This window comes from Didymella exigua (genome assembly GCF_010094145.1).
Source record: "Didymella exigua CBS 183.55 unplaced genomic scaffold M421scaffold_2, whole genome shotgun sequence".
Classification (NCBI taxonomy): Eukaryota; Fungi; Ascomycota; class Dothideomycetes; order Pleosporales; family Didymellaceae; genus Didymella; species Didymella exigua.
This window is the reverse complement of record NW_022984776.1, coordinates 951,442-976,790: the sequence shown is the minus strand read 5'-3', so window position 1 is coordinate 976,790 and position 25,349 is coordinate 951,442. Positions and strand designations below refer to the sequence as shown.

The window sequence follows — 25,349 nt, the reverse complement described above, 5'->3', positions numbered from 1 at the left end:
CGTCTTGAGACGACAATGCTGCTTCCGAAACTCGGCCGTCTGCCGTTATAACCACGATAGCACGATAAGGATGACATTCTCCGAAAGATCGGCAGTACAAAGGCGTGCAGATTACCGGCGCTCACGATGGCATCTCAAGTACCGCCCGCACGCTGGCTTTCCGGACAATCGAATCGCGCGAGGAAGTTACGACGATGGACGACATAGTTGCTCCAGCCCAAGAGAGGGAGACGAAGGTTGACACAAAAGAAAAAGACAAGGGCGAGAATACTACGACTCATGCAGCTCGCGCAGCCGACCTCGACTTCGAAGAAGGCCGTGCGCCGATCTTGTACTCGAATAGATCCATCTTCTTCATGGTACTCTTCTCTGGTTTGGCCATAGGCAGCGACGCCTACAATAGCGCCTTGATGGGGCAGTTGCTGCTGCTCCTAACAGCACTCTACCCAGACAGCTTGAATGTCGCGACCCAGTCGCAGCTCACCAACGCCTTCATCATCGGTCTTATATTTGGCATGCTTTCCTTTGGATTTATCAGCGATCGATTGGGCCGCAAATCCGGCGCCGTTCTAACGACCCTCTTCCTTTCCGTCGGTATTGTTATGACCGCCGTGTCACACGGAACTAGTGACAAGGGCCTCTTCTGGATGTTGACCGTCTCTCGTGGTATCGCTGGTTTTGGAGCTGGTGGCGAGTACCCGGTCTCAGGAGCTGGTACTGCAGAGTCTACAGACGACTCTCCTAGCGCACGCAAACATCGAGGCTTCATCTTTGCCATGGTGGCGGATGTCTCGGCATCCCTGGGCTTCGTGTTCTCCGGTCTTGTCCCACTTCTTCTGCTGCTATGCTTTCATGAGCGCGAAGCACATTACGAGAAGATCTGGCGAATTGCTTTTGCCCTTGGCGTAATTGTAGGCATTACCCTTCCTGACACGAGCCATAAGACCCGCTAATCTTACCTAGCCGCCCATTTCCATCTTCTGGTTCCGTTGGCGCATGGCCATGTCGAGTGCCGAACGCCGCAGCTCAGCGCGCAACACCATACTTCCTTACCACCTTGCCATAAAACGCTACTGGCGGCCTCTTCTTGGCTCAGCACTTGCCTGGTTCATCTACAACTACATCGCGTACCCATTCGGCCTGTTCAGCTCGACCATTTCTGCATCCGTAAACGCCGGCGACTCCCTTGTCAAGTCTTATGGCTGGGGCACGTTGATCAACTGCTTCTACCTACCAGGGGGCTTCATAGGCGGCTATCTTTCCGACAGGATTGGGCGAAGGAAGACAATGGCGCTGGGCTTTGGGCTGCAGGCTTGTCTTGGTTTCATCCTAGGCGGGTGTTTGCCGTACATTCAGAATATCACCCCGCTTTTTATCGTACTTTACGGCCTATTCCTCACACTTGGCGAGGTTGGACCAGGAGCGACTATCGTTGCGACAAGCTCAGAATTTTTCCCCACGAGTATCAGAGGTCAGATGCTGGGTCTTTGCGCAGCGTTCAGCAAAGCCGGCGCAGCGATAGGAACCTCAGTCTTTAAGCCCATCCTTGCCTCTTATGGCGACGATACTGTGCGTGGTAACCAGGCTGTCTTCCTTATCGGGTCTGGGTTCGCGGTATTGGGTATGCTGGTTGCATGGTTCTTCATCCCGGCGCACCCACCCAATCTTGGTGAAGAAGATGAGAATTGGAAGGCATACCTGCAGGATGCCGGATACGAGATCCAATGGGGTGATGACAAGGCCGTAGACCCAAAGAGGGTGGTCTTCGATGCTGTCAGAGACAAGACAGTGGATTAGAGGTCCTGAACTGGCGCATATACACAATGAACAACCCTGACATCGAGGGTCCAAGTGACTAGAAGCCAAAACCCAACGCAGCTCTGAACTAAAGCAACCTCACCTCATGCCAATATACGCAAAACTCTCTCGTCTCTTACTTCCGTACCTGTAGTTGCCATCTGCAGACCTAGATACCTACGTAATATTACTGAACACGCGGCTTCAGGCAATTACGTGACAGCATCGACCGATCCAGCTTCCTCATCCAGCGTGGCAACCATATATGCTCCACGCATACTGACGCGCAAGAGAATGTCCGGTCACACTATCACGATCCTCCACGAATCCTCAGTTGCTCAGCTAACAGTCACAATGATATTACCAGAGCTGTTCTTTGTGCTACAGTACTAAATTCCAAACCGGTATCGTTCATTTCACGACCACAGCGGCCAACTTTGTTCAACCACTCTTCGAGCCGTGGCCTAGGAAGATTATGATGAGAGAGTTTCTTGCAGCGGTCGGATCGGCGCTGTGCGCAACATTTCACAACGACAGTCAGACGCATCTCGCAATATGTATCCTTTTTTTTCTGTCTCGCTGCAAAGATGAGAGAGGATGTACTCTCAAAGTGCATGCGTGAGAGCGGGTCTTCTGCAGCTGGTACCCGGGTCCTAAAGGTGTTTTCAACAAACTCCGGAGAAGTTGCCCGTCGCACGGGCAGTCTCAACGAGGCTTTCGACATGGCCCTTGTTACACGAACAGAGTGCGATGACATAGTGGTATTTTCGCGTTTATCCCAGTTGCTATGCTTCGTGCAGCCTATGCAGTGTGCACTTGGCAGATGCTTACTTGGACATCGAATCACAATTGTGTGATTACCGTATGAATTCTTTTGTGCAAAGCAGGAGATCGACCACCGACAAAGCCGCGCGATGTGCTGAAAGCCAAAATCGAAGGAGCGAGTTGAATACTGTAAGGAACCAACTTCATAACTCGTCCAGCAGTAGGGGCTCTCGCAACGAGTGAGCATGTAGATGCACGTTTCCGCCCCCACTCCGCTGGGAAATGGCCAGCCTCCCTTCCACCAACTTGGCGCAGAAACGAGAATTTGGTCACGTCGTTGTCCCAGCTAGGAAGTAACAATGTGCATCTGGGTGCTTCGAGTGCCTGTCAGCACTGTGAACACACTGTTCGTGCAGCGATAGCAGGTAATATAAGACGTCAGCACCGTCGAGACCCTATGTTCTTTGTCTCTCGCGACTCGCCATTGTGATTGGTATCTCTGCGATGCGCTCCGGAACACTTACATTGGCGGTCTATATCTTTACAATGGCGGATGCATTGAGCATTGATGATCTTGACCAGACAAATATGGTCTAGTTGTCCTATAGTAACGCTTTAATTAATTCTAACAAGTCTAGGTCCGTATAGTGCTTGCTAGTACTAAGCAGGTAGATTTGGGCGTTAGGTTGTTGATCTCCTATGCACTTCTAGGCGAGATTAGAGTTAATACAGGTGTTAAGTTAATTCAGACCTAGGAAAACGTGTAAATAATTGTCTTGCTGGGCAACCTGTAAGTCACTTAGATCTTGTTCCCTACAGCTTAAGATGTCTGCTCTAGCATTGCTAGCACCTAGAGTATACTTAATTTAGAAGTTAAACAGGGCTATATTCTCTGCCTAACAAACTTGTCTTGCACTAAGCACTTTAGTTGTTATAAAGTACTCTAGTGCTCTATAGTTAGAGAACACTTAGATGCAAGATTAGGCACTTGTTAGTTCTGCTCTCTACTTGTAAAAAGCTTAGTGTATGGCAAATAACTCCTTATTGTGTATCTCCTAGTTAAGCTCTAAACTAGATAAGACTAAGCTGTAGAACACAACTACATCGGGAAAAGTTTTTCCGTTGTCGAAATCGGGAAATCGTGGCATTGTACTGTGGGCAACAGTAGGACTTGTAGGCCTACAACAGTCATTCAATGTGCATTCAATGTCCAGCCAATTTTGAGCTAACGGCTCCAACGGTCCCAACGGCTGCAATGGCCACAACAACTCCTAATCCTGCTACAATAGTAGCTCTGCTTAATAAACTATACTTTTCTTATATTAATATACTACTAAGTCTCCTCTTTAAAATAAGCTATTAAACAACATTATAGGCCTAGTAATAGAATAGTTAACGTAAACCATCACCGAGCCAGCCATATCACCGAGCCGGCCACTTTTCCTTGGCACAACCAACTTATCTTACGCATCTTCAATTTTATCACTATTAAACAAGGAGCACGCGTACATTGTACTTACATCTGATTCAGAAGATGCCTCTGTATCCTTTTTACACGTTCGCGCGTTGTGCCCAGTCTTGCTACAGTTCCCACAGCGCCGTAGAGCTGGTTGGGCTCTTTCTTGATCACCACCACCACGACTCTTCTTTGACCGCTCAGCAGCTACAGACGCCTCTACAGCTACCTGCGCTGCTGCAGTCCCATACTCCATAGTACCACCCTGCTGGATCCGCTTCCTTTTGCGTGATTTCCGCTTAGTTATCTCTGCTAACTGCTCTTCAAGCTCATGGATCCGAGCACGTTGAAGCGCATTTTCATGCAGCATTAGCTCACCACCTTTTATAAGCTGGGAGAAGCCAGCCTGGGCTGTTACTGGTGACCGAGTGAAGGAGTCGCGTATTAGCTTTGATTGAGATTGAAACTCATGGGTATTGCTTGGAGTCTTTGACTGCCACGGCGTCTCTGGGAGGAGGGGTTCTGGTGGGGTCCGCAGCCGCACTTCAAGGCGATCTAACACAACCTGCGCGTTGATAGGGACTAGCCCAGATGCCTCAAAGGCCTTTTGACAGTTCTCCTTCGTAAACACGTCTAAAAACGCGTCCCTAAAGGCGGGCAGGAAGCCTTCCTTGTTGATGTGGAAGACGCGGCGGCGTGCCAAGTCTCTGACGCGCTGCGAGTACTTGCGCTTCAGCGGCGAAAAGCAGACTACATCAAGCGGCTGGAGGATGTGCGACGAATGGGGAGGCATGCAGAGGGTCAGGATCTTGTGCTCAAGGCAGTAGTCCTTGAAATCCTGGTTGAGGTGGCTCTCATGGCCGTCCAAAATGAGCAGCCGGTACCCCCCCACCTGACGCGCCTTTGTATGCGCGTCAAAGTGCTTCAACCACTCTAGACCAAGCGCGTTGTTGGTCCAGCCGTTCTCAGAGACTGAGAGCTTCCAATTGCGCGGTATTGAGGTCTCCTCGTACCACGCAGAGATGTGGACGCGTCCCTTGTAGATAATAAAGGGCGGGGTCACGTACCCAGCAGCGCACACGCTCTGGATCACTGTAACCCACTCGCGGTCGCCTGGTTGGATCAGATCAGGCCTTGCACGTCTCTCTGCGCCTGTAACAACCTTCATAGACCCAATTACGCCCATCTGGAAGCCTGTCTCATCAAAGTTGTGGATGTCATCGTCATGGACACCATACTTGGCTTTGGTCTCCTCTACCAGCGTGAACCACGCGCCAATTATCTCTGGGTCTTCCTGGAGTATCCTCTGCCTATCCTTGGCTCGATTGAAGGCCATTTTAAGCTCATCTGAACGCGTTACAAAGCGCTCAGGCCAGCACTTGCCAACAGGCTTGCCACCGCGTACAGCCAGCAGTTTATCAGCTATATCTGCCACCTCGCACAGCCGGGGCGCAAATCCTCGCGAATCAAGGTCAAGTATATATTGGATAATCGTCTGCTCTTCGGTGGTAGTGAGCTTCTGGCAATTTGGTTGGGTTTGAGCGCGTGGAGTGATTCCGTGGAGTCGGTCAGAGAGCCTCTGGTGTTTGACGTTAAAAGCTGCTGCAGCGCGCCGGAGGGTCTTAAATTGGCCAAACGTATAGGCTTGAAGGGCAAGATTAACTCTACCTTCTTCTTGAATAGCAATTGCGTTGTGTTGTTGAGGCATTGTTTGATGAGGAGAAAGTTGGTTGTGCCAAGGAAAAGTGGCCGGCTCGGTGATATGGCCGGCTCGGTGATGGTTTACGTTATTAAGCGTAGAAGGTTTTAAGCTTGATGTTCCTTGCCAAGACACTAAGTTAAGATTCTTCGCTAGGGCTCTAGCAGCCTGAATGTTAGAAAATATAAGAATATTATTTAAGAATAGTAGGTAAACCAAGAATTTTACGCCTAGGCCTGCCTGTTCTGCAAGCTCCTGTTGCGCTGTTGCTGTGTGTGTGTGTGTGTGTGTATTGGTCAGCAGGTGCTATGCTGTATGCTGTTGCAGCTGCTACGTTGTGTGCGGGCGCAGCTGCAGCTGCCATGGTGTGCTGTCGCAACTTCAAAACGCTAACCTTCAACAAACAAACCTTCAACGCTCTATAACTCGCGTTGTAGTAGGCCTACAATAATAATTTTTCGCTCATTTTGAAGCTACAATTTCGCTCTATCTGTACGTGAAATTTCGCAATTTTTGAATATTTAATGCTAGTGCTAGCACTGAGGGTAGCCATGCAACGACGTTGCAACGTCGTTTCGAGTTCGTTGAATATGGGCACTCAGCGTTTTGGCTGTTGGCAACGTTGGCGCGAAATTGGGGCCGTTGGGCGCAAATTGGGGCCGTTGGGGCCGTTGAATGGCCGTTGCACGACCATGCCACGACTGTCAGCAACGGCCGGTCTAGGCCGGATTTCGAAAAACTTTTCCCGATGTAGGTACTATTTTCTGTTAGGGTGTTTTTGTAATAGCACTCCTGCAACCACCCTATTAGAGGCATTAGTCTCTAGTTTTGTATTGTGTTTAGGGTTAAAATAGCACAGGGTTAGAATTAACAGTAAGGCTACTTTTGTAACAACGCGCTACGAACAGTGACCCGATACCACTAGGTTACGGTTCCAGCGACTCATGACCATGGCCCTTGTTGCATGGCATGAGCTTGCACCAAACTGCTACTAAACCCTTATATATAAGGAGCAAGGAACTGTAGCATTATAGAGTAGTTTTTCTATATCCTTTTGTACAAGACCTATAGGTGTAGAGAATATATCCTAGTGTTCTTATCATCCTAGCACTCCTATATGCCTCGTAGCGGATTCACACCTAACGTGTTCTATCAGTAAGCTGCGCATATCAGTATCCTGCGCACCCCACCAAAACGCGCTCAACTCAGCGTGCAATTGCTCCACAACCACATGGTCAAGTTAAGTGAGGTTTTGAAGCAAGATAGATTAGATAGCTCTACATTGAGTCCTATTGTGGCCTTGCACGTGGCATTTGCTACACGTTGGTGGTGCTCGCTGACGTCGCGGGGCAGCATCAGCCTGGACCTCCTCTTCAACCACATTGTCAGCCTGTAAGACTAGTAATTGAGCTTGCTCAACCTGTAGAGCTCCTCCCTGTGCTATATATTGTCTACGCCTTTGACGCTTACGTTGCTGGCGTTGGTTTGAAGCACGTAGCTTTGTATTCTCTTGAGCTAGGATTGTTGCCGATTGCATTGCGAGCTGACAGCCTTTCACAAGCTGAGAGATAGCTTGACTAGTTGGGCTTTGTGATTGACGCTTAAGGAGATCTTGAACAAGGCGAGCTTGCTGCTGAAGCTGGTCAGCTGTACGTGGTGTCTCTGCTGTCCATGGCGCTCTATCTGCTGCTGTTGTCCCTGGTGGTGATGGTGTCCTAACTACAGTAAGGCACGTTAGGACACGCTCTGGATTGAATGGGATAAGCCCTGTAGCTTGAAACCCAGCCTTGATATTGCTCTCTGATAGAGCAGTTGGTCTAATCCTCAGGTACATCCATAGGAAGTCAAGCTTGTCAACATCGAAGATGCTCTGGCGGGCAAGCTCAGACACCTCATGTCCGTACAGCACCTTAAGAGGAGAGTAGCAGCCAACGTCAAGTGGCTGGAGGAGGTGTGAGGTGTGAGGAGGCATACAGAGAGTGATGATTAGGTTGTCTGCACAGTACTGATCAAACTCAGGTGTAGCATGGCTGCTGTGACCATCAAGGATGAGTAGCCGACGAGCACCTGATGAGCGAGTCTGTGTGTGCCTGTTGAAGTGCTTCACCCAGTCAAGGCCTAGCTCATCTGTTGTCCAGCCGTTGTCACTAACAGCAACAGTCCAGTCAGGTGGGAGGTCTTGATACCAGCTGGCCTGGTGGAGCTTCCCTGCTAGTATCAAGAAGGGTGGGATAGACCAACCTGACGCGTTGACACACTCAATTGTCGTCACCCACTCGCGATTGCCTGGCTGAACGACAGTAGCGCGACCAACTGTGTCAGAGCTGGTGACTACCTTTGACGTTGAAGCCACCCCTATCATGAACCCAGTCTCATCGAAGTTGTAGACGTCCTCATCAGGTATCCCATATGTGAGGCGTGTCTCCTCTACCAGCCTGAACCACGCGCTAATCCTGACAGGATCTTCACAGCGTGCCCTCTGAGAGTGGAATTTCCTATTCCATTTTGTCTGAAGCTCTGGCTGACGGTTGATGAAGCGTGACACCCAGCACTTGCCGATAGGTGGGGGAGGAGGATCTTGGCCGCGGCCAGCGAGTAGCGCGTCTGCCATACGTCGTACGTCAATAATCTGGGGTGGAAACCCGCGACGGTCAAGGTCTAAGATCCACTGAATAAGGGACTGCTCTTCAATAGGGCTGAGCTTTTGGTTGACTGATGTTGTCTCGTGTTTAGGACAGATACCCTTAAGACGCGTCCGCAGTGTTGATTCTGGAACATCGTAGGCTGCAGCAAGGCAACGTTTAGATTGATAAGGATTATTTTGAAAAGAAGCAATAGCAAGGCTTAACCTGCCTTCTTTTGAACTTTGTACGGGTAGTTGATGTGGTGTCATAGTTGATGAGATAAGACGCGTTGAGCGCGTTTTGGTGGGGTGCGCAGGATACTGATATGCGCAGCTTACTGATAGAACACGTTATTCTAGATATCTCTCTTCTTGCCTGCGTCGTTACAACTTTAAGGTGCTTAAAAGCAACATTACACTCTATAGTCTAATTAAAGGGGATAGATAGGCTTTATAATACAATTGATATCTTAGCTATGCAAGAGAAATTAGGTACAAATTGTTAATAGAAACCTGTAAATCCTAGAAATAACCTTACACCTGTAACGTACTCTATCACCGAGCCGGTCATATCACCGAACCGGTCACTTAAAATCCCACCCAAAAACACAGAAACCATACCCCTGCATCTCAATAACTACTTAATAGAATCTTCTAAAAACTTCAGAATAGAGCTGCATCTATACTAATAAGACTGTTTAAAAGTCTTAGAGTGCTTAGCCCTATATTGCAGATGTTGTTTAGAAGATACTAAAATACAGGGGTAGCTGCAGGCTATCTCAACATCTATACTAGCTATTAGTCTAAGACTTTTAAATAGTTTTATTAGTATAGATGTAGCTCTATTCTGAAGTTTTTAGAAGATTCCATTAAGTAGTTATTGAGATGCAGGGGTATGGTTTCTGTGTTTTTTGGTGGGATTTTAAGTGACCGGTTCGGTGATATGACCGGCTCGGTGATAGAGTACGTTAATAGTTATTGTAAGGAGCTGGCCTCTGCGGGCTATTTGCAAGTATGAATCAAATGGATTTGTTGAGGGGTGGCTGCAGGCGGAGGTCTGCAGACTTTTATGTCCGTGCGGAGGTGTCACGATTAGTCAAGATTAGGATCTCCTGACCAGGGGTACAGCTGTGCAGGCACCTCCTCTCGGAGGTTAGCCGAGGCCGGCGAGCGCCGAGGCGCTACCATCGGGCCTAGCCCGTTACAGTTATAGGTTGCTCCTAGTTTTATAAGGCTTCTACTTTGTTAGGGTTAACCTTACTTCCTTAGTTAGTAAGGATATAACCTAGATACTTTGTCCTTATAATGTGGAACTTGCTTTTCTTGATATTGTAAAGTTATAAGACTTTGTTCTTATAGTCTTTCTCTAGCGTATTTCCTTCTTAGGTATAGCGCTATGCTTACCTAAGCATTGTTATCATAATCTCTTAAAAGAGAGGATTAGAATGGTGTGTTTACAAAGCCTAACGTACCCCATGGGCCCATGGGCGAGCGAGCCACTTTTGCCAAGCCCCCACCAAAGTACCCTTTCTATACCAATGTCTCAACAACAACCTATTATTAACGCGTCTCAAGAAGCTCAGGTACAGCTTGCGCTTCAAGCTCTTAAACAAGACGCGAATCTCTCCCAGCAACGCGCTGCAGCTATCTACAAAGTGCCTTGAAGCACGCTAAGCCATTGACACACTGGACGACCTTCACGAGGCAATACCATGCCCAACTCACGAAGGTTGGATAATAACGAGGAGAGGGTAACTGTTAAGCACATACTTGAGCTAGACGCGCGAGGATTTGGCCCCCGGCTGGCAGATGTGGCTGCTATAGCCAATTCTCTGCGTGCTGAGCGCAATCTAGGCCCTGTTGGCATGAACTGGCCTAGTATGTTTGTAAAGCGTCAGCCAGAGCTTAAAGTCAAGTTTAATCGCAAGTACAACTACAAGAGAGCCCTCTGCAAGGACTCAGGGGTTGTGCAGGGCTGGTTTAGCCTAGTAGCTAACATTAAAGCCAAGTATAGCATCCAGGATGACAATACCTACAACTTTAATAAGACAGGCTTTATAATAGGCTAGATCTCCCTAGGAGCAGTTGTTATAGCTTTAGAGAGACAAGGAAGGCCAAAGACAGTCTAGCAAGGCAACTAGGAGTAGACAACAGTTATACAGGGCATTAATGTGAAAGGATAGGCTATTCCACCCTTTATTATCTTTAAGGTACGCCGCCACCTCTCTAGCTAGTACAAGGAGGAAGACCTGCCCTAGGATTAGGTTATTAGAGTCTCTAGTAATAGCTAGACTACTAATAAGCTTAGTCTTAAGTAGTTAAAGCACTTTAACACGCATACAAAGGAGCGAACTGTTAGTACCTACTACCTACTAACTGCTAGTTATTAATGGCTACAAGAGCCACAACTCGCTCTAATTCTAGCAATACTGCAAGGATAACAGGATTGTTACTATATATATGCCTCCTCACTTATCACACCTCCTACAGCCACTTAATGTAGGTTGTTTTGCCCCTTTAAAGAAGGCGTATAGGCGCTAAGCTGAAATGCTTATACACAACTAGATCACCTACCTTACAAAGACTAAGTTCCTCCTATGCTTTAAAGCAGCCTACAATGTAGTGTTTACTCCTAGCAACATCTAAGGAGGGTTCTAAGGTGCTAGATTAGTCCCCTTTAACCTAGAACAGGTTATTTTAACCCTTGATGTGAAGCTGCAGACTCTATCACTACCACTCCCTACTAACAGCATGCCCTAGCAATACCCTAGAATTTAGGTCGCAATTAACTCTAATTTAAGAGAAGTATAAGAAGCAGCAGGGTAGCTCACTAAACTCTGTTCTAAGCGCGCTTAAGCACTATGCAAAGGGGGGAGTAATTCTATCCTATAAGCTAGTTTTAGCCTAATAGGAAATTAGCAAGCTTTGAGCAGCTAATAAGGCCGCCACGCAACAAAAATCACACAAAAGAAAGCAGGTTCAGAAGGTAGGGACCCTAATAGTTGGAGATGGGCAGCGACTGGCAGCTCTAAAGGAGTTTGGGGCGCGTAGTGATGGGAAGAAGGCAAAGAAGCAGGTGCGCGCTCAAGAGGGTGAGCCAACCCAAAGGCGCTGCAGAAGGTGCAATCAAACTGGCCACAACGCGCGAACGTGCAAGATTGATGTAGAAGTAGTCTCTGAATGATATTATATGCTGTAGTCTGCTACAGAGCACCAAAGTGTGGTGTTTTGGGCTATAATAGGTTGGGTTTTGGTGGGGGCTTGGCAAAAGTGGCTCGCTCGCCCATGGGGTACGTTATATCTCCTCTCCTTCTTAAGATATGTTGTTCTCTATTTTTAGTAACTAGAGAATGTTCTAGATCCTCTGCTTACAAATAGAGTAGCCTACTTTGTAGATGCTAACATATACAATTACGCATGCACCTATGTAATCTTGCTTGTATATGCAGCAATACTAAGCATAGATTACTAAGTAGACCTACCTAGAAGAGTCTAGAATTTTCTGCTTAGAAATACAGACAGAGGAGAGGAAGCATAAATACCTCTGCCTCTCCCCCCTCTGTTCGCTCTGTACCTAGCCTAGGAATATCTACCTAGTATCTAATATAATAACTTGTCTATTATATTACATAATCCTATCTTTCCTCTATTAGGCTATACGCTTCCTTTTTGGACAAAGCTAGTCTAGATTTGTCTAGGTCTTTCTAGACTAGGAAGAAAGTAGTCTAGTCCTTCCCCTACTTTCTTTACAAAACTAAATACAGTTATAAAAGGCATGTTAAGTGGTGCCTTACTAGAGAAGGACCCATCTATTGTTTAGCAATTGCTCTACTACATAGCTATACAGAACACGCTTCTGCAGAGCAAGAATAAGGGTCTGCTTAACAGTCTTACTGTCAAGAAAAGGACAAAGACAAAAGGTAAGTCTCTAGACCTGTTACAACACTATAAGTACTAGGGGCCTTCAATAATGTGGACCCCTTATTTATTTAGAGAAGCTAAGACCGGTATAAGGCTTATAAAGGATAAGCAGGAGACAGATAAGGAGGAAAAGGCTGATATGAAGGAGCTTGCTAAAGCTAATTAGCTATACAGTGTAAAGATAGCGCAGAAGAAGCGTGATGCGCGTGTAAGAGAGAAAATAGAGCGCAAACAGCTGAAGGCAGAGAAGGCTAAGGAAGTTGTCAAGCCTCAGCTCCGGCCACTGAGACAAGCAAACCAAAAGGTAACATGGCTCACACTGATGTTGAGCCTATGCCGGAACAGTACTGATATCGTAAGGCACAGGTCAGAGGTAGCTTTGCTACAAGCCTTGGTGTCATGGGTCAGAGGTGGCTTTGCCACATGCCTGGCCTGTCACGGGTCAGAGGTGGCTTCGCCATATGCCCAGCCTGACAGAAGTTGCCAAACGCAAGGCAGAGAGAGAGCACCAAAATCAAGCTCGTGACTCTTAAAAGGCTATACAAAAGCCCTCTATAGGCAAACGCAAGGCTCTGGAGAAAGTAGCTCCAATGAAGAAGCAGAAGCATAGTGCTAGCGATAATGTAGGTGGTGCCTCGCGCATAGCGCGTACGCCAACACCTCCACACTAAACTAACACTTGTAGCTGCAAAATCCTTTAGCTAAGAAAGTACTGGTAAGAAAGTTTGTTCTGTGCGTTGGTAGAGTGCTCCACTAAGTTATCTTGTAATAAAAGCTATTGTGTGTGGCTTTACAGCCTCAAGTCTATGTAGCCCGTTTTGGTGATGCGCGTGCATTGACTGACGGCGTGCATTGAGTGCACGGTTTCACCATAACATACGAATTTCCTCCACACTATAACACAACAACGGCATGGATTTAGAGGCTGCGCTTGAAGCCTGTGACGCAGCAGATGCAGCTGGTGAACTTGCCTCCTCAAAATGCTGATCAAACCACAGTATTGCTATCCACCCTGTCGCAGCGGCACCGACGCGTGTGCTCGTCGCGTGAAGAAGGATACTCGTCACAGCGAAATATCAGCCCACAACAAGAACACTAGCTCTGCAAATACATAGAGGGCCTTTCTAGTTAAGGGCTACCACCCACAAGGCAAATAGTATAAAATTTCGCGTCTAAAATAGCTCATCGCTACGTTAGAAAATGCCTGGGTTACTCAGTTCCTGCACTGTCACCACAAAACGCTCACATACAAATGGGCATCCGCTATAGACGCTTCGCGTCACAACGCTGATGATAGCAAAAAGTGCTTATACTATTTCAATCTTCTGCAGTCTAAGACTAACAAATACTCTATTAAGCCGCGGCACACGTATAATATAGATAAGAAGGGCCTTGCAATTAGATTAGTAAATAGGAGCAAGAGGGTGTTTAGTAAGGCAACTTAGGATAGTAAAGGTAAGCGCCAGAGCCTGCAGGATAGCAATAGAGAGTGGGTAACAATACTTGCAGCAATCTGCGCTGATGGTTTAACGCTGTTGCCAGGCATCATCTTCACAGGCAAGCCTAACGGCCTAAAGCAGTCCTAGTTAGAGGACCTGGACGTAGGAAGAGACTCAGTTTTTGCTACTGCAACGCCCTCTGGCTAGTCCAATGACGAAGTTGGCCTTGCCTGGCTTGAACAGGTGTTTGAGCGGGAGACTGCAGGTAAAGCTCCTCTGCACAACGACCTTGGAGCCTTCGAGCCGTCTTCTGCATGATCGTTGCGCTCCCGACACAGCGGTATGGTCGGTTAGAGAAGTAAGAGGAGATCCCCGAGAGCGGCAAGACGTGCACGTATGCTTTTGGGAGAGGTGCGGAGGATGGAAAGAGAAAGAATGAGAGGTCGATGAGGTATACGGTAAGTCTCGAGGTGCTTCGAAAAAGTTCTTGCGCGTTGTAGGAAGGCTCTCGGCAGGATGGTGTTGTGCGGCGTGGTGCTGTGTTGGGGTGGTGGAGCAGCTCGGGACCAGCTTCAACACGAGGACCTTGCACACGGAACCCAACGACAGCAACACAACGAAACTACTCCCATGTAATTGAAACTGTCAGCCTAACTATTGTGGTATCAATAACAAGGGAATTCATAATGAGCGCCATGCGAGTTGGATCTTCACCACTGAATGTCCCTCAAAGCTCAGAGTTTTCACTTCTTACAAAGTCAATTGTACGGCAATAGCTGTTCAGCTTCACTGCAAGAAGGGAACGGGCCTAGTGTATAGCTGGTTGCGCGAAGCACCTGGGAATCGCGTTTCTTTCCAACCACCTCCTCAGAACCATCGACGATACCTCTCTCGGGCGCAATCCTGCTTCGCCGCCAAAGGCCTATCCCTTCTCTATCTTCCCTCCAAGCCCAGGCTTTCTTGAAAGCACTCTACTCTCCATCTCTCGCCACCGCCACCATGTCCACAGCCGTAACCATTACCATATCAGTCATGTTCAGAAACGGCTACAAAGCATGTATCTAGCTCCACTGAGCTGGAGAACACCTGGCATCCTACCTTGCTGGTCCAGCGCTTCCTCTCGAGCATATTCATGAACATTTGACTTGCATGATAAGGCTTTCAAATATCAGTGTCAGCATGCAGAACTCTGCGGATCATGATTTAGTCATCATAACCCAGCAAGAGGTGAGAGAAAAGGATCAAGGAGCGCTTTCATTCATCCTGAGTGTCCTTTTTCAAAGAACTATGTGCAGACATCATATGACCAAGCATTGCCCCGTTAGTACGAGGTAATCGACTGGTTGAAGATCAGCATGCAGTTGGATTAAAGTTATCGATGGTTAGATGGCGAGGTGGGGGTTAACCATCGAGCGGACCATCGGGGTCGGGCCGTCGCTACCGGTGACGCTAGGGCCCTTGCCCATCTTCGACGAGCCGGACCACGTCAGTCATTCATCAGCTGTCACCCACCTTTTGTGATTGCTTTAAAGCCCAGCTGAAGACTTACCGTCGCTTTAGCCACCTACTCCTAACGTCATGGCGCCTTTTAAGCCTATACTAGACGAGCTCAAGAGCGTTGTCGCCGTCCGTGCGGCCTTTCCGCTGCCCAACGAGCACTCTCCACCGTGAATCACGCCCGCTACTGGATATAAATCCGGACGAAGTCCAAAGAACATCGCATCCTCGTAGATAAGAACTGTTTGCTCAGCTATTCGACTGTGTATCCGTACTTCCATGGGCTCAGTGTATTTGATTTCTAGAACAAATGCTAACGAGTTGGTAGAGGCGAGGATGGAAGAATCACGTCTATGGAGTCCGGATGGCTATCCAATACATGATTCAGGTCACATCCACAGCGTCGCTCTTCAGTGCGCCTGCTAACGCCACCCGACTTCCACGAGAAATTGTGGTGCCACAGATAGAAATTCTGCACTAGTGAGGATCCGGATATAGTTCGTTGCTCCGAACCCACCAAACCACCGAGCAGTGGAGACCGGACGTGATCGCTCTCAGCTCTCAACAATTATGTTGCGGCCCTCAACAACGAGTACCCACCGAGGCTCGGGAAGTGAATCTCACGCGTACCATCTACCAGATCCACGTGGGCGCAGTTCCTCTGTGGTGGATGTTCCATTGTAAAGAACGATCCATAGCTCCTATCTCCCATGCAGCTTGCGTACGACAGACCTTCGAACCCGGCAAAGTCAAAATTACAAGTACACGCTTGCTGCGGGAGAATCCGCTGGAATGTACACCGCTTCGTACGAAAAACACGGCTGTTGGTACGCTAACTCGGATTGCCCCAGCTACCGAGCCTTAACTCCATACATGCAGCATCCTACAGCCTGGGCTCTTCCTCTCTTTGCAGCGGCACTCTGCTTGAGTTGCGCCTGCTGAGGTACATCTCGTAGTGAGAGGTGACCACGGTCTATAATGGTCAACAAACGTGTGGCCCTTGTTGGACGGCATTCTGCAATGCTTACCACGCATCCAAGCCTCGGTGTGAGGCTTGCAAGTGCCAAAGCCGAGTGAGCTGTTCGTCATTGGGCTCATATGGAGCCAGAACGGGTGACAGAAGGCTTTCAAAGCCCTGCATTTCTCCTTTTTGGCAGTCTACGGCAAGCGTCCGGATGCCCATTGGTAGCATGTTAGCCGCTGGAGCCTGGCAGTGGCTACTGTCATCTCGGAAGTCAGGTGAACAGTCGGCTTCTGCATCCCCAACTGTGTTGCATTCCTGAACGCACTTGCATGCACGATGATTGCTTGAAGGCAATGGCGTGGCACTCAATTGACCATATGTGAAGGCTCAAGCCGTGTCGAGCTAGCATGCGATTCTTGACCTCTGTTTCTGGCATCCAGGCTAAAGGAGGACTGGATTCTACCAGGAGCTCTGGACCACATATCACTGCTCACCTTATCAGGGATTTGGCCTCTGCCTTGTATTTAGGACTCTGACACTCTCCATACTGCAGGGATCGATGTGAATGGAAACAGCCTGCTCATACGGACCCGACCAAGACTTCGCAAAGCGCATCGAACTTGAGCTTGTCGGTTGCAATGCCCTGCACACTATTTTCCGGAGATACACTGTTCAGCCTCTGGTATGGATGATGATTCAGAAGCTCAGTATTGTACGCAGCCTGACAACAGGCGGAAGGTGCCAGCTAAGGCATCGATTATGGCACTGCAAGCCGCTGGATGTACTGAGATGCTTACTCGAGTGCGTGCCGTAGACAGTGGTGGGTTCTCAACGTTGTGTCAGCTGGGTCCTAGAATCCTTATCAATCGGGGATTCGGGGCTGACACTGTGCATTTGTCGGCTCGTACCACCGGGGACCGCGAGCTGCTGGCCGGGCGGCCTTTATCGGGACATCGTGGCTTAAAAATTCTCTCTCGAAATGACTTAACGTTGGACGAGCACGTTATGTCGAGAATACACTCGACTCAGATGTGGCTGCTAATCAGGTTCTAGGCGCCGACTCGCTTTGGCCTATCCACTGGGATCGGACGACGCGGCCGCGCAACAATAACAGGTCTAGACAACGAGGGCCGCAGCCAGAATTGCTCATCTCCACAATAATGCCTCTACACAGGGCATAGTTAGTACTTATGTAAAAGCGTGGAGGCACCACAAACCTTACAGGAGATATAGCGCAATATGCCCATAGGCCATAACGCATGATCGCCAACTTCGACCCCCGCTGAGACACATATCTTTCAAGATGGCGGCATGCAGGCAGAAGACTAGCGCACTGCTTGGCGACATCGTTGTCTGCTCAAGCTGCCAGTTTTATAGGGTAGCACACCATCGCACCCGCTCCGCGGCACCGCATGTCAGCTAGTTATCTCGTCCGAGCTTCATCAACAACCATCCACCCTCAACCACAGCACAATTGAACGAAACGACTGAGACTGCAGAGCGCGTATCGCAGATGGAGAGGAATGCCGGAAACCTTTCATTCAACATTTGGACAGCAGATCTTCACCGACGTGTCTGCGAGTGGGAATTCGTCTGGACGTGATCGATACGAGATGCTAGACGCAACCACACTCTTCCATGACGACCGCGACTATCGAGCCCCAGGGACACTGCATCTATCAGGGCAAGACAGCAGCTATGTACACGGCCACATGTTTGCATATGCGCACAACGGCCCGCCCTCGCTCCCAAGTAAGCGCAACCTTTCCTACCACGTTCTTGCCCTGCGTACGGTTACGTTTACATCATTCATCGTCATTTACGGTGGCTTCTACTACCTGCACTCCCAGCTCATGGTTTGTATCCCCATGCCTTTGGGTTGCCGATTCTGCATGGCGTCATTTCCGAGGCAAGCACGCAATGTCACGTGACCTTAACACCTTGAGGGACATTCACCAGCTTAGGTAGGTGCCTATGCACGGCATCTAGGGAGCTTATGATCAACAGTTGGTTTTAGGTCATCAACACGCAGCGATGTTTTCCGCATGTCTTCTTATGCTCGTTTTCCGCGATGGCACGACCACTAACGCGCTCCCAAGGCCTGCACACGATGCCCCCGGGCCCTATGTCGACACACCTCCCGTCACAGTACGAGCCCGATGTCAACATCATCGATGATCTTCAAGGCTTCTCCCCAGTGACAGCCGGCTACAATATGAATGCATATCGCACCCCTTATCCGGACAGCATTGCGACTTCAACCTCATCAGCTACCAGCCCTGATCCCCAGGCGGGTACGATGGCGGATTCTATTGTCATAGAGACCGACGAGGACAAACGAAAGCGTAACCAAGCAGCATCCGCACGCTTTCGGCAAAAGAAGAAGCAGCGAGAGCAGCACCTGATGGAAACAAGCAGGGAGATGCAGGAAAAGACGAGAAAGCTGGAGTCCGAGAACGAAGGGTTGCGCAAAGAGAATCTCTTTCTCAAGAAGCTTCTTGTCGAGAAGGTCGATAACATGACCGGAGAGGATAGAGAGTTGCTGCTAAGGGCGACGGGAGAGGCTCTGAAGAAAGCTTCGTGAGTCCTGCTGAGGAGGTTCCCGAGGACAGTTTCACCTTTCACATATTGAGGGATTTTGTTACACTTGTGGTACTGAGAGAGCAGACAGATCCATTTCGTTATATAATATACGAGCCGAGGCGTTCAGGTCCACTCTACTGACACAACACAACAATTTCGACATATACTACGGAAGCCGGTTGCACGATTATTCGATGCACTTGTGCGAGGCCAAATTCTGGATATAACAGTGCAGCACAACAGACCCGACGCGACACAGTCGGTGATTCTTGCAGATGACTTCTGGCACATAACAAATGCTAATGAATTCCTACCAGACGTAGCATCCACAAAGAACTGACCAAGCCCAGGATCAAGTCTGGCCGACCTCCCTCATATACAAGTCGGGCATATACGGATGAACTCCTGTATGGATGCACTTTCACATGCATACTTTTGCGATAGACTAGCATACGGGAGCTCAGGAACAAGTGCGGGGCTTATCTTCGCCCGGATCCGAGGAGATGCAGCCTTCTCGATGTAGGCAGCCAAGACGATTATTTCAGTCTAGGTGCAGCGGTCCGAAACGCGTGAAGCGGGCCAATGGTGCGGCGAGGCGCGCAACATGCATGCATCCACACCGTACGTGACCTTGGTACTGCGGCGCAGATATGCTGCAGATACACTAATGTAGGTCATAATAAGCTGCTTTGCCTAATACATAGTACATACCGACGAGATTCAGTATGTCGGATGCGATCTAACTCATTCTTGTTCAAGTAGGTATGTGAACAGTGGAGATTTTGCGAAGGCTTCCTAACCCAGCAAAACGCCATGCTCAAGAAGTGCCGCTATGCATTACCCGGCATCAAATGAGGTCTCGCCCTCGACGCATGCTTACTCGCCGTCTTGCTGACCGTGTCCTGTAGGACCTTGCGACATGTCTGGAATGTGTTAGCTGCTTCCACAACACTACGCACTGTACAAACTTACAATCGACTGTCACAAACGCCCTATCCACCTCACTCAGCCCCTCCAGACAATACTGCAGCGTCTCCGCAACATCATGAGCCCTATTTAATGGCGCATCCTCTTTCATCAAGATGTCGACCTCAACGCACACCCCGTCTCCAGCATGGTAGGCCTTGATGCTCTTAAAGCCCTCAACAAGAGGCTCGAAGCGGTACGCCATAAACATCAGCTTGCGCTCTACACGGTCGCTGGCAGCTTCACCGGTCAAACGTGTGATGTTCTCGAGACAGGTGCCTGCCCAGTCGTAGATGATGAAGAGAGAGAGGATGCTGGCACCGACAGGGTCAAGCCACCAGACGCCGACTTGGTGACCGATGAGCGGGAACAGTAGGGAGAGCGTGTTGAAGTAGACGTCGGTCTTGCAGTCTTGTGCCAGGGCCTGGACCTGCGTCGTCTTAACTCTTGCGCAACCGAACCAGATAGTGCCCTTGACCACGATTGTGGCAACCATGGAGAAAATTGCGGCAGGTGGAAGAGTGGCTACTTCATGGTCACCACTTGGCAAGAGTTTCTTGACTGACTCTTGGAGGATCTGTAAGAAAGAGATAACCATGATGATAGAGAATACGAGGATACCGATGGGCTCGAGGCGTCTACGACCGACAGGGAACTTCTTCTTGAGCTTGTCGAGCCGCCAGCCCACAAGCCTATTGGTGGTCCAGATGATGACAGTACAAAGAAGATCAAGGGCCGAGTCGACAAGGGAGGCAATGAGGGAAAGGGAGCTGGACCAAATGGCTGCGACGCCTTTAGCAGCCAGCAGTAAGATGTTGACCGCGACGTTGATCTGAAGTATGTGAGTACAGTAATTGAGCTATCCGACGGTATTGAACTCACGTTGATCGCCCATCTCACATGCTTCGCTGACTTTGCTCGCCTCTCGCGTTCGTCGTCAGGCAGGAAGGGCTCCAGCGCCTCACCACTATTGCCCAGCGGCCCGCGTTCCTCAACGACACCGTCACCATCGGTGTCTCTTGGATGCATACTGTCTAGAATGTCATCTGCAAGCGAGGTAACGATCATGTCAACCTCCAGCCAGTCATCAAGACGGTTATTCTGCTCTTCGTAGAAAGACCGGACTTTCTTGTTCTTGATCGTTTTAAGCTATCCACCAGTCAGTACATGTCTCCAAAACTAGGTATGGGCCATGCTTACGCTTTCCTCACTTTTTCTGTACTTCTCTAGAGCCTCGTGGTCCACATTGTCGATAAGCTTCTTCTTCATCTCCGCCGTGCGATTGTCCTGGATAGTGTTTGTGATAGCATCGCGAAACCTCTGTCGTGGCTTGATCTTGTTGATTGATCCATATGCAGCCTCTAGATCGGAACGAGTGTAACCATCGTCGTTCTTGTTTGTTCCCTTTCCATTGCCGTAGAATGACCCTGTCGAATCGAGCGCTCGTCTTCTTCCTCCAACCATGATGCTTGCTGTCTCCTTCTCTTTTCTTGTAACCTTCTGAATTTGGAATAAGAACACCTGGGATCGCTGGCACAGTGAACAAGGAGACACGATGAAGACCAGAAGTTAGTTGTGCAAGCCTCAAATGTCAAATCTTGGGTGGACGCTTAAGACCGCATCATCAAATAGGCAAGCGCTAACCTGCCCTGGTCAAGGCCTTCTCCATCTTATGACGGGGCTTGGTCTGCCCTTCGCAATCGGCAGGTTCTTGGTATTGCTTGCGTGGTCTGGATCGATTAAGTTGGCTCATGATGTCACCTGGTCTGAATCACTTGTAGCGTCGCGTGCGGGATGACCAGCTCACCCTGTATCGCCGCTGCTTGGCAGGCACCGCCGCACTGTACGAGAGACACGGGGGTATACATTTAGTCTGTGGCTGCAAAATGTGAAGCTCCGACGTTGCAGCCACGGTGGTGTTGCTTCAAATCTGTGCTGCGATGTTCTCCTGTTCAGGATGGCAGGCGCTGACGTCACTCCCGCCGCAAAACCTCCGAACACAGGGTTTCAAGCTTGTTACGAAACACATTCATCTAAGGATGCTGCCGTTCGACCCGAGAAGCGAACCATGAGCTTTAACTACCGTAGAATCTCAGTTGTGTCAAATTGAGCCTATACTTAGGGTAGTTAGTGGTGGCGCGGTTGTTAAGCGATCTGAACCAGTAGCAGAGGGTCGCGTTCACAAGAGCCTCGACTTTATCATTCAGATAGGTTAAGATCCGCGCCACCTCTAACTACCCTAACGTGTTTTACAAGCGAGCGCCGCGTACAAGCGAGCGCCGCACCCTACCAAACTTGCGCACCTCTCTCATCTCAACGTACAATGGCCCAACGCAGCGCTGCTCTATCAGCTTCAAATGAAGCAGACGTTCAGCTTGCTATCTTATCTATTAATTCTTACCAGATACAGAGCAATTGCAGTGCTGCTGTTATCTATAGCGTACCTGAACGAACGATCCGCCGCCGACGCGCTAGCAAGCCTGCCCAACGCGATTGCCAGCCCAACTCAAAGAAGCTTACTCTGCGTGAAGAGGAGGTGATTATTAGCTATATACTCAATCTGGATCAACGTGGTTTTGCGCCTACGTACGCAGCTGTACGTGATATGGCTGATAAGCTGCTGGCTGCGCGCGGTGCAGGTCAGGTTGGCGTCCACTGGCCACGCAACTTTGTCAAGCGTACAGACAGTCTCACGACGCGTTTCAATCGAGCGTACAATAGACAGAGAGCCCTGTGTGAGGATCCAGCTCTAATCAGAAGCTGGTTTGAGCTTATAGAGGAGACAAAGGCCAAGTACAGTATCTGCGATAATGACGTCTACAACTTTGATGAGGCTGGCTTTATGATGGGCAAGATCACAACTCAGCTCGTCGTGACAGGGTCAGAGAGGAGAGGCAGGCTAAAGGCTATCCAGCCAGGCAATCGTGAGTAGGTGACGTTGATTGCTGCAATCAACGCAGCTGGCTGGTCAGTCCCACCGTTCCTCATCTTTGCTGGCAAGTACCACCTCTCTGCCTAGTACGAGGAGGATATCCCACGCAACTAGGTGATCGCAGTTAGTAACAACGGCTGGACGAACAATAAGCTAGGAGTTGAGTGGCTAAAGCACTTCAACGCTCACACAAAGGCTTGTGTAGTAGGAGCACATCGCCTGCTTATTCTTGATAGCCATGAAAGCCACCACTCTCTTAACTTCCAAGAGCTCTGCAAGGAGAACAATATCTATACGCTCTGTATGCCGCCTCACTCATCCCACCTACTACAGCCTCTTGACGTTGGCTGCTTCTCGCCGTTGAAGCGCGCGTATAGGGCTTTGAGGTGCGCAAGTTTGGTAGGGTGCGGCGCTCGCTTGTACGCGGCGCTCGCTTGTAAAACACGTTAAGTATAGGCTCAATCCGACACAACTGAGATTCTACGGTGTGAGATTGTGCTGGGCTACTTCTGTCTAAGTCGACCACCCTGCGAATTTTTGCTTGCTTCGTCCGGCCTTGTCTCGTTGCAGAGGATTGGGCTGGCACTCGAAGCTCATGTTTCCAACAATTCCTTGCCCTGCGCAAGTTCCTCCCTCTCCTTCTGTTCCTTGGATGTCCCCCACAGCGAAATCTTTATGAAGTTCGACGGACCAAACTAGATGATGTACTTTGAGGCTATTAGCTTCGACTGTAAGCGCAACAAGGACACGGCAACCTACCGGGATGAACAGATAGGGGACCTCCTTCTCATATTGGGTCCAGGCCTCTCCGTACTTGCGGCGACATCTTACGATGTCCCTCTTGGCACGGTGAATGATCATGACCATGAAGAAGACAAAGTAAAACCAAGGGAAAGGGCTCCTGGGCGTATCGTCAGCAGATGCAATGGACAAGCCTCCGGCATCAGTCAGATGGGGAGAGCAGCTTACTTGAATCCAGTAATGAGACCCCATGATATCGAGAAGAACATATCGGGTACATAATTGGGCTTGCGGATGATGGCGAACCACCCATCGACCATGATCCGATCTCCAGCCTTCGTCTCGATCACGCGCGGGTTCTCGATAACCGTCCAGGGCATGTGAGGAAACGCCTTACGCTTGATCAGCTGGCCACGCTCCTGTTGACGAAATGAGTTCTTCTGTCCGTTCGATGAGTCCCACATCCAGTACATGAACAAGTACACAACACTGAATGCGAAGAGGACAGGTCGGCTCCAACGATACTTGGACGGGTCGTGGTTTACGAGGTAGAGTGCGCAGTGGCAGTATGTGAAGGGAACGCCGGCCATGTTCCAGAAAGTCAAGATGAAGCCCAGCTTCTCAAAGTACATGTCCCTACAAAGTAGCGGTCTGTTAGTCAGAGTTATCGGAGAAGGCTGAAGATGGAGACACTCAGGAAGCGATCCTAGGCTGAGGACGTACCAAGAAGTAATGATGAGCTGCTCTGCCTTAGCGCAAGCGTTGGCATAGATGAAGTGCGCACCCATCAAACAAATAACCTCAGCTGAGACGTAGCCGTAGGTTTCATACTGTCTCGCCGCTACAGAGGCAGTAATGAGAAATAGTATGAACCAAGGGATGCGAACTTCGTAGAACATCTTGAAGTCCAGGATACCGATCCGTGGGTTCAGCTCGGCGCCCATGAAAAAGTCATAGATGGGGTATCCGGTAAGGCGATGAGTTCTACCACGTACAACAGCCTGAACATATACAGCTATACTGTTGAGGAAGCCAGAGAGGATTGCCACAGTCATAATTGAGCCGAACTCGTCAATGAGGGTATACAAGGGGAAGAGTCCTGAGATGTGGAGCGCAGCGGCGATTGCAAGAGTTGCATACCAGCTGGTGTAGGCTGAACAGTAATAAGGAAGCTTCTTATCGCCTTCGTGGCGGAGCGGGCGGCCCTGGCTCATTACGCCCGGCATATAGCAGTACCTTGGAGATATCAGACCAACACGAATCTTGTCAAAAACGGCAGGACCAACTTACATGAGCGCTTCGAAGATGAAGAAGACCCAGTATACTGCCCAGGCCTTTGCTGTGGGGTAGGCTCCTTCGTAGACAAGGTGAGCTAAGTGACGCGCGAAGTCTCCCCAACTCTGTCCAGCCTCCGGTGTTGGAAATTGGCCATCGTAGTATGTGGCACCGATCCACATATACCACATGAGTAGAGGAAAGCCGATCATCAGGGCAGCTGCTCCGAAGGATCCGCCGAACTCGAACTCGTCAGATTCGCCATCTGTGTATTTGGGTTTCGAGTCAATGTCTTGCGACGAGGGGACCGAAGTGTCGGACGTTTGGGAAAGAACCGTGTTTCGTCCCTTAACCGTTGCGGTAACGCCCATGGCGACTGTCGCGATGATAGGTAATGGAGTCTAATGCAAAAAGTGGTAGTGTGGCACTCTAAAGGTGAAGAATGAAGGGCGAAAGATAAACCATTAGCCTTTGGCCTGTCGACGATTAAGGGTGAGTGTCCAGCTGTTGCACTGTAAGACTTGGAGGAAGGCACGCTCTGTTTATAAACAGCAAGCAGATATCAAGGCGCTGACCTAGCGCGTCGAACAGGGGGAACCCTCATCTGGCGCCGCGGTAGGATGGCGACGGTTTTAGTTATTCTTCAAAAAGCCCTCCTGCCTCAGGTACAGAACGTACAATGGTCAGGTTG

At 49.4% G+C, this 25,349-nt stretch overlaps 7 protein-coding genes across 7 annotated transcripts; 3 read left to right on the top strand and 4 right to left on the bottom strand.

The window, feature by feature from the left end:
• Window positions 1-194: 194 nt before the first annotated feature.
• Window positions 195-1,797, top strand: M421DRAFT_51912 (MFS general substrate transporter; the record flags this gene model as incomplete). Its single annotated transcript, XM_033594977.1, has 2 exons — window positions 195-911; window positions 964-1,797. The coding sequence occupies 2 exons, from the start codon at window positions 195-197 to the stop codon at window positions 1,795-1,797; spliced, it is 1,551 nt and encodes a 516-aa protein (XP_033453779.1).
• A 2,747-nt stretch (window positions 1,798-4,544) lies between these two features.
• M421DRAFT_26767 (CENP-B protein) lies at window positions 4,545-5,204 on the bottom strand (the record flags this gene model as incomplete). The annotated part of the gene is made up of 2 exons (XM_033588758.1): window positions 4,545-4,856; window positions 4,911-5,204. Coding segments are annotated over 2 exons (606 nt in total), but the record flags the coding sequence as incomplete, so codon positions are not given.
• Window positions 5,205-12,172: 6,968 nt separating this feature from the next.
• M421DRAFT_415869 (uncharacterized protein) lies at window positions 12,173-13,013 on the bottom strand. Its single transcript, XM_033590862.1, has 2 exons — window positions 12,434-13,013; window positions 12,173-12,258 (listed from the first exon to the last, which is right to left on the bottom strand). The coding sequence occupies exon 1, from the start codon at window positions 12,867-12,869 to the stop codon at window positions 12,666-12,668; it is 204 nt and encodes a 67-aa protein (XP_033453777.1). The 5' UTR covers window positions 12,870-13,013; the 3' UTR covers window positions 12,173-12,258; window positions 12,434-12,665.
• A 453-nt stretch (window positions 13,014-13,466) lies between these two features.
• M421DRAFT_52252 (uncharacterized protein) lies at window positions 13,467-13,706 on the top strand (the record flags this gene model as incomplete). Its single annotated transcript, XM_033595005.1, has 1 exon — window positions 13,467-13,706. A coding segment is annotated over one exon (240 nt), but the record flags the coding sequence as incomplete, so codon positions are not given.
• Window positions 13,707-17,918: 4,212 nt separating this feature from the next.
• M421DRAFT_199519 (uncharacterized protein) lies at window positions 17,919-19,036 on the top strand. The gene is made up of 2 exons (XM_033588094.1): window positions 17,919-18,017; window positions 18,261-19,036. The coding sequence occupies exon 2, from the start codon at window positions 18,272-18,274 to the stop codon at window positions 18,743-18,745; it is 474 nt and encodes a 157-aa protein (XP_033453775.1). The 5' UTR covers window positions 17,919-18,017; window positions 18,261-18,271; the 3' UTR covers window positions 18,746-19,036.
• A 527-nt stretch (window positions 19,037-19,563) lies between these two features.
• M421DRAFT_199459 (uncharacterized protein) lies at window positions 19,564-21,412 on the bottom strand. The gene is made up of 4 exons (XM_033588093.1): window positions 20,911-21,412; window positions 20,593-20,859; window positions 19,717-20,542; window positions 19,564-19,667 (listed from the first exon to the last, which is right to left on the bottom strand). Exons 1-4 carry the CDS (start codon window positions 21,172-21,174, stop codon window positions 19,621-19,623), a joined length of 1,404 nt encoding a protein of 467 aa, XP_033453774.1. The 5' UTR covers window positions 21,175-21,412; the 3' UTR covers window positions 19,564-19,620.
• Window positions 21,413-23,115: 1,703 nt separating this feature from the next.
• M421DRAFT_415864 (Delta(24(24(1)))-sterol reductase) lies at window positions 23,116-25,311 on the bottom strand. Its single transcript, XM_033590861.1, has 5 exons — window positions 24,674-25,311; window positions 24,107-24,619; window positions 23,612-24,019; window positions 23,402-23,543; window positions 23,116-23,349 (listed from the first exon to the last, which is right to left on the bottom strand). The coding sequence occupies exons 1-5, from the start codon at window positions 25,027-25,029 to the stop codon at window positions 23,338-23,340; spliced, it is 1,431 nt and encodes a 476-aa protein (XP_033453773.1). The 5' UTR covers window positions 25,030-25,311; the 3' UTR covers window positions 23,116-23,337.
• Between the last annotated feature and the right edge of the window lie 38 nt (window positions 25,312-25,349).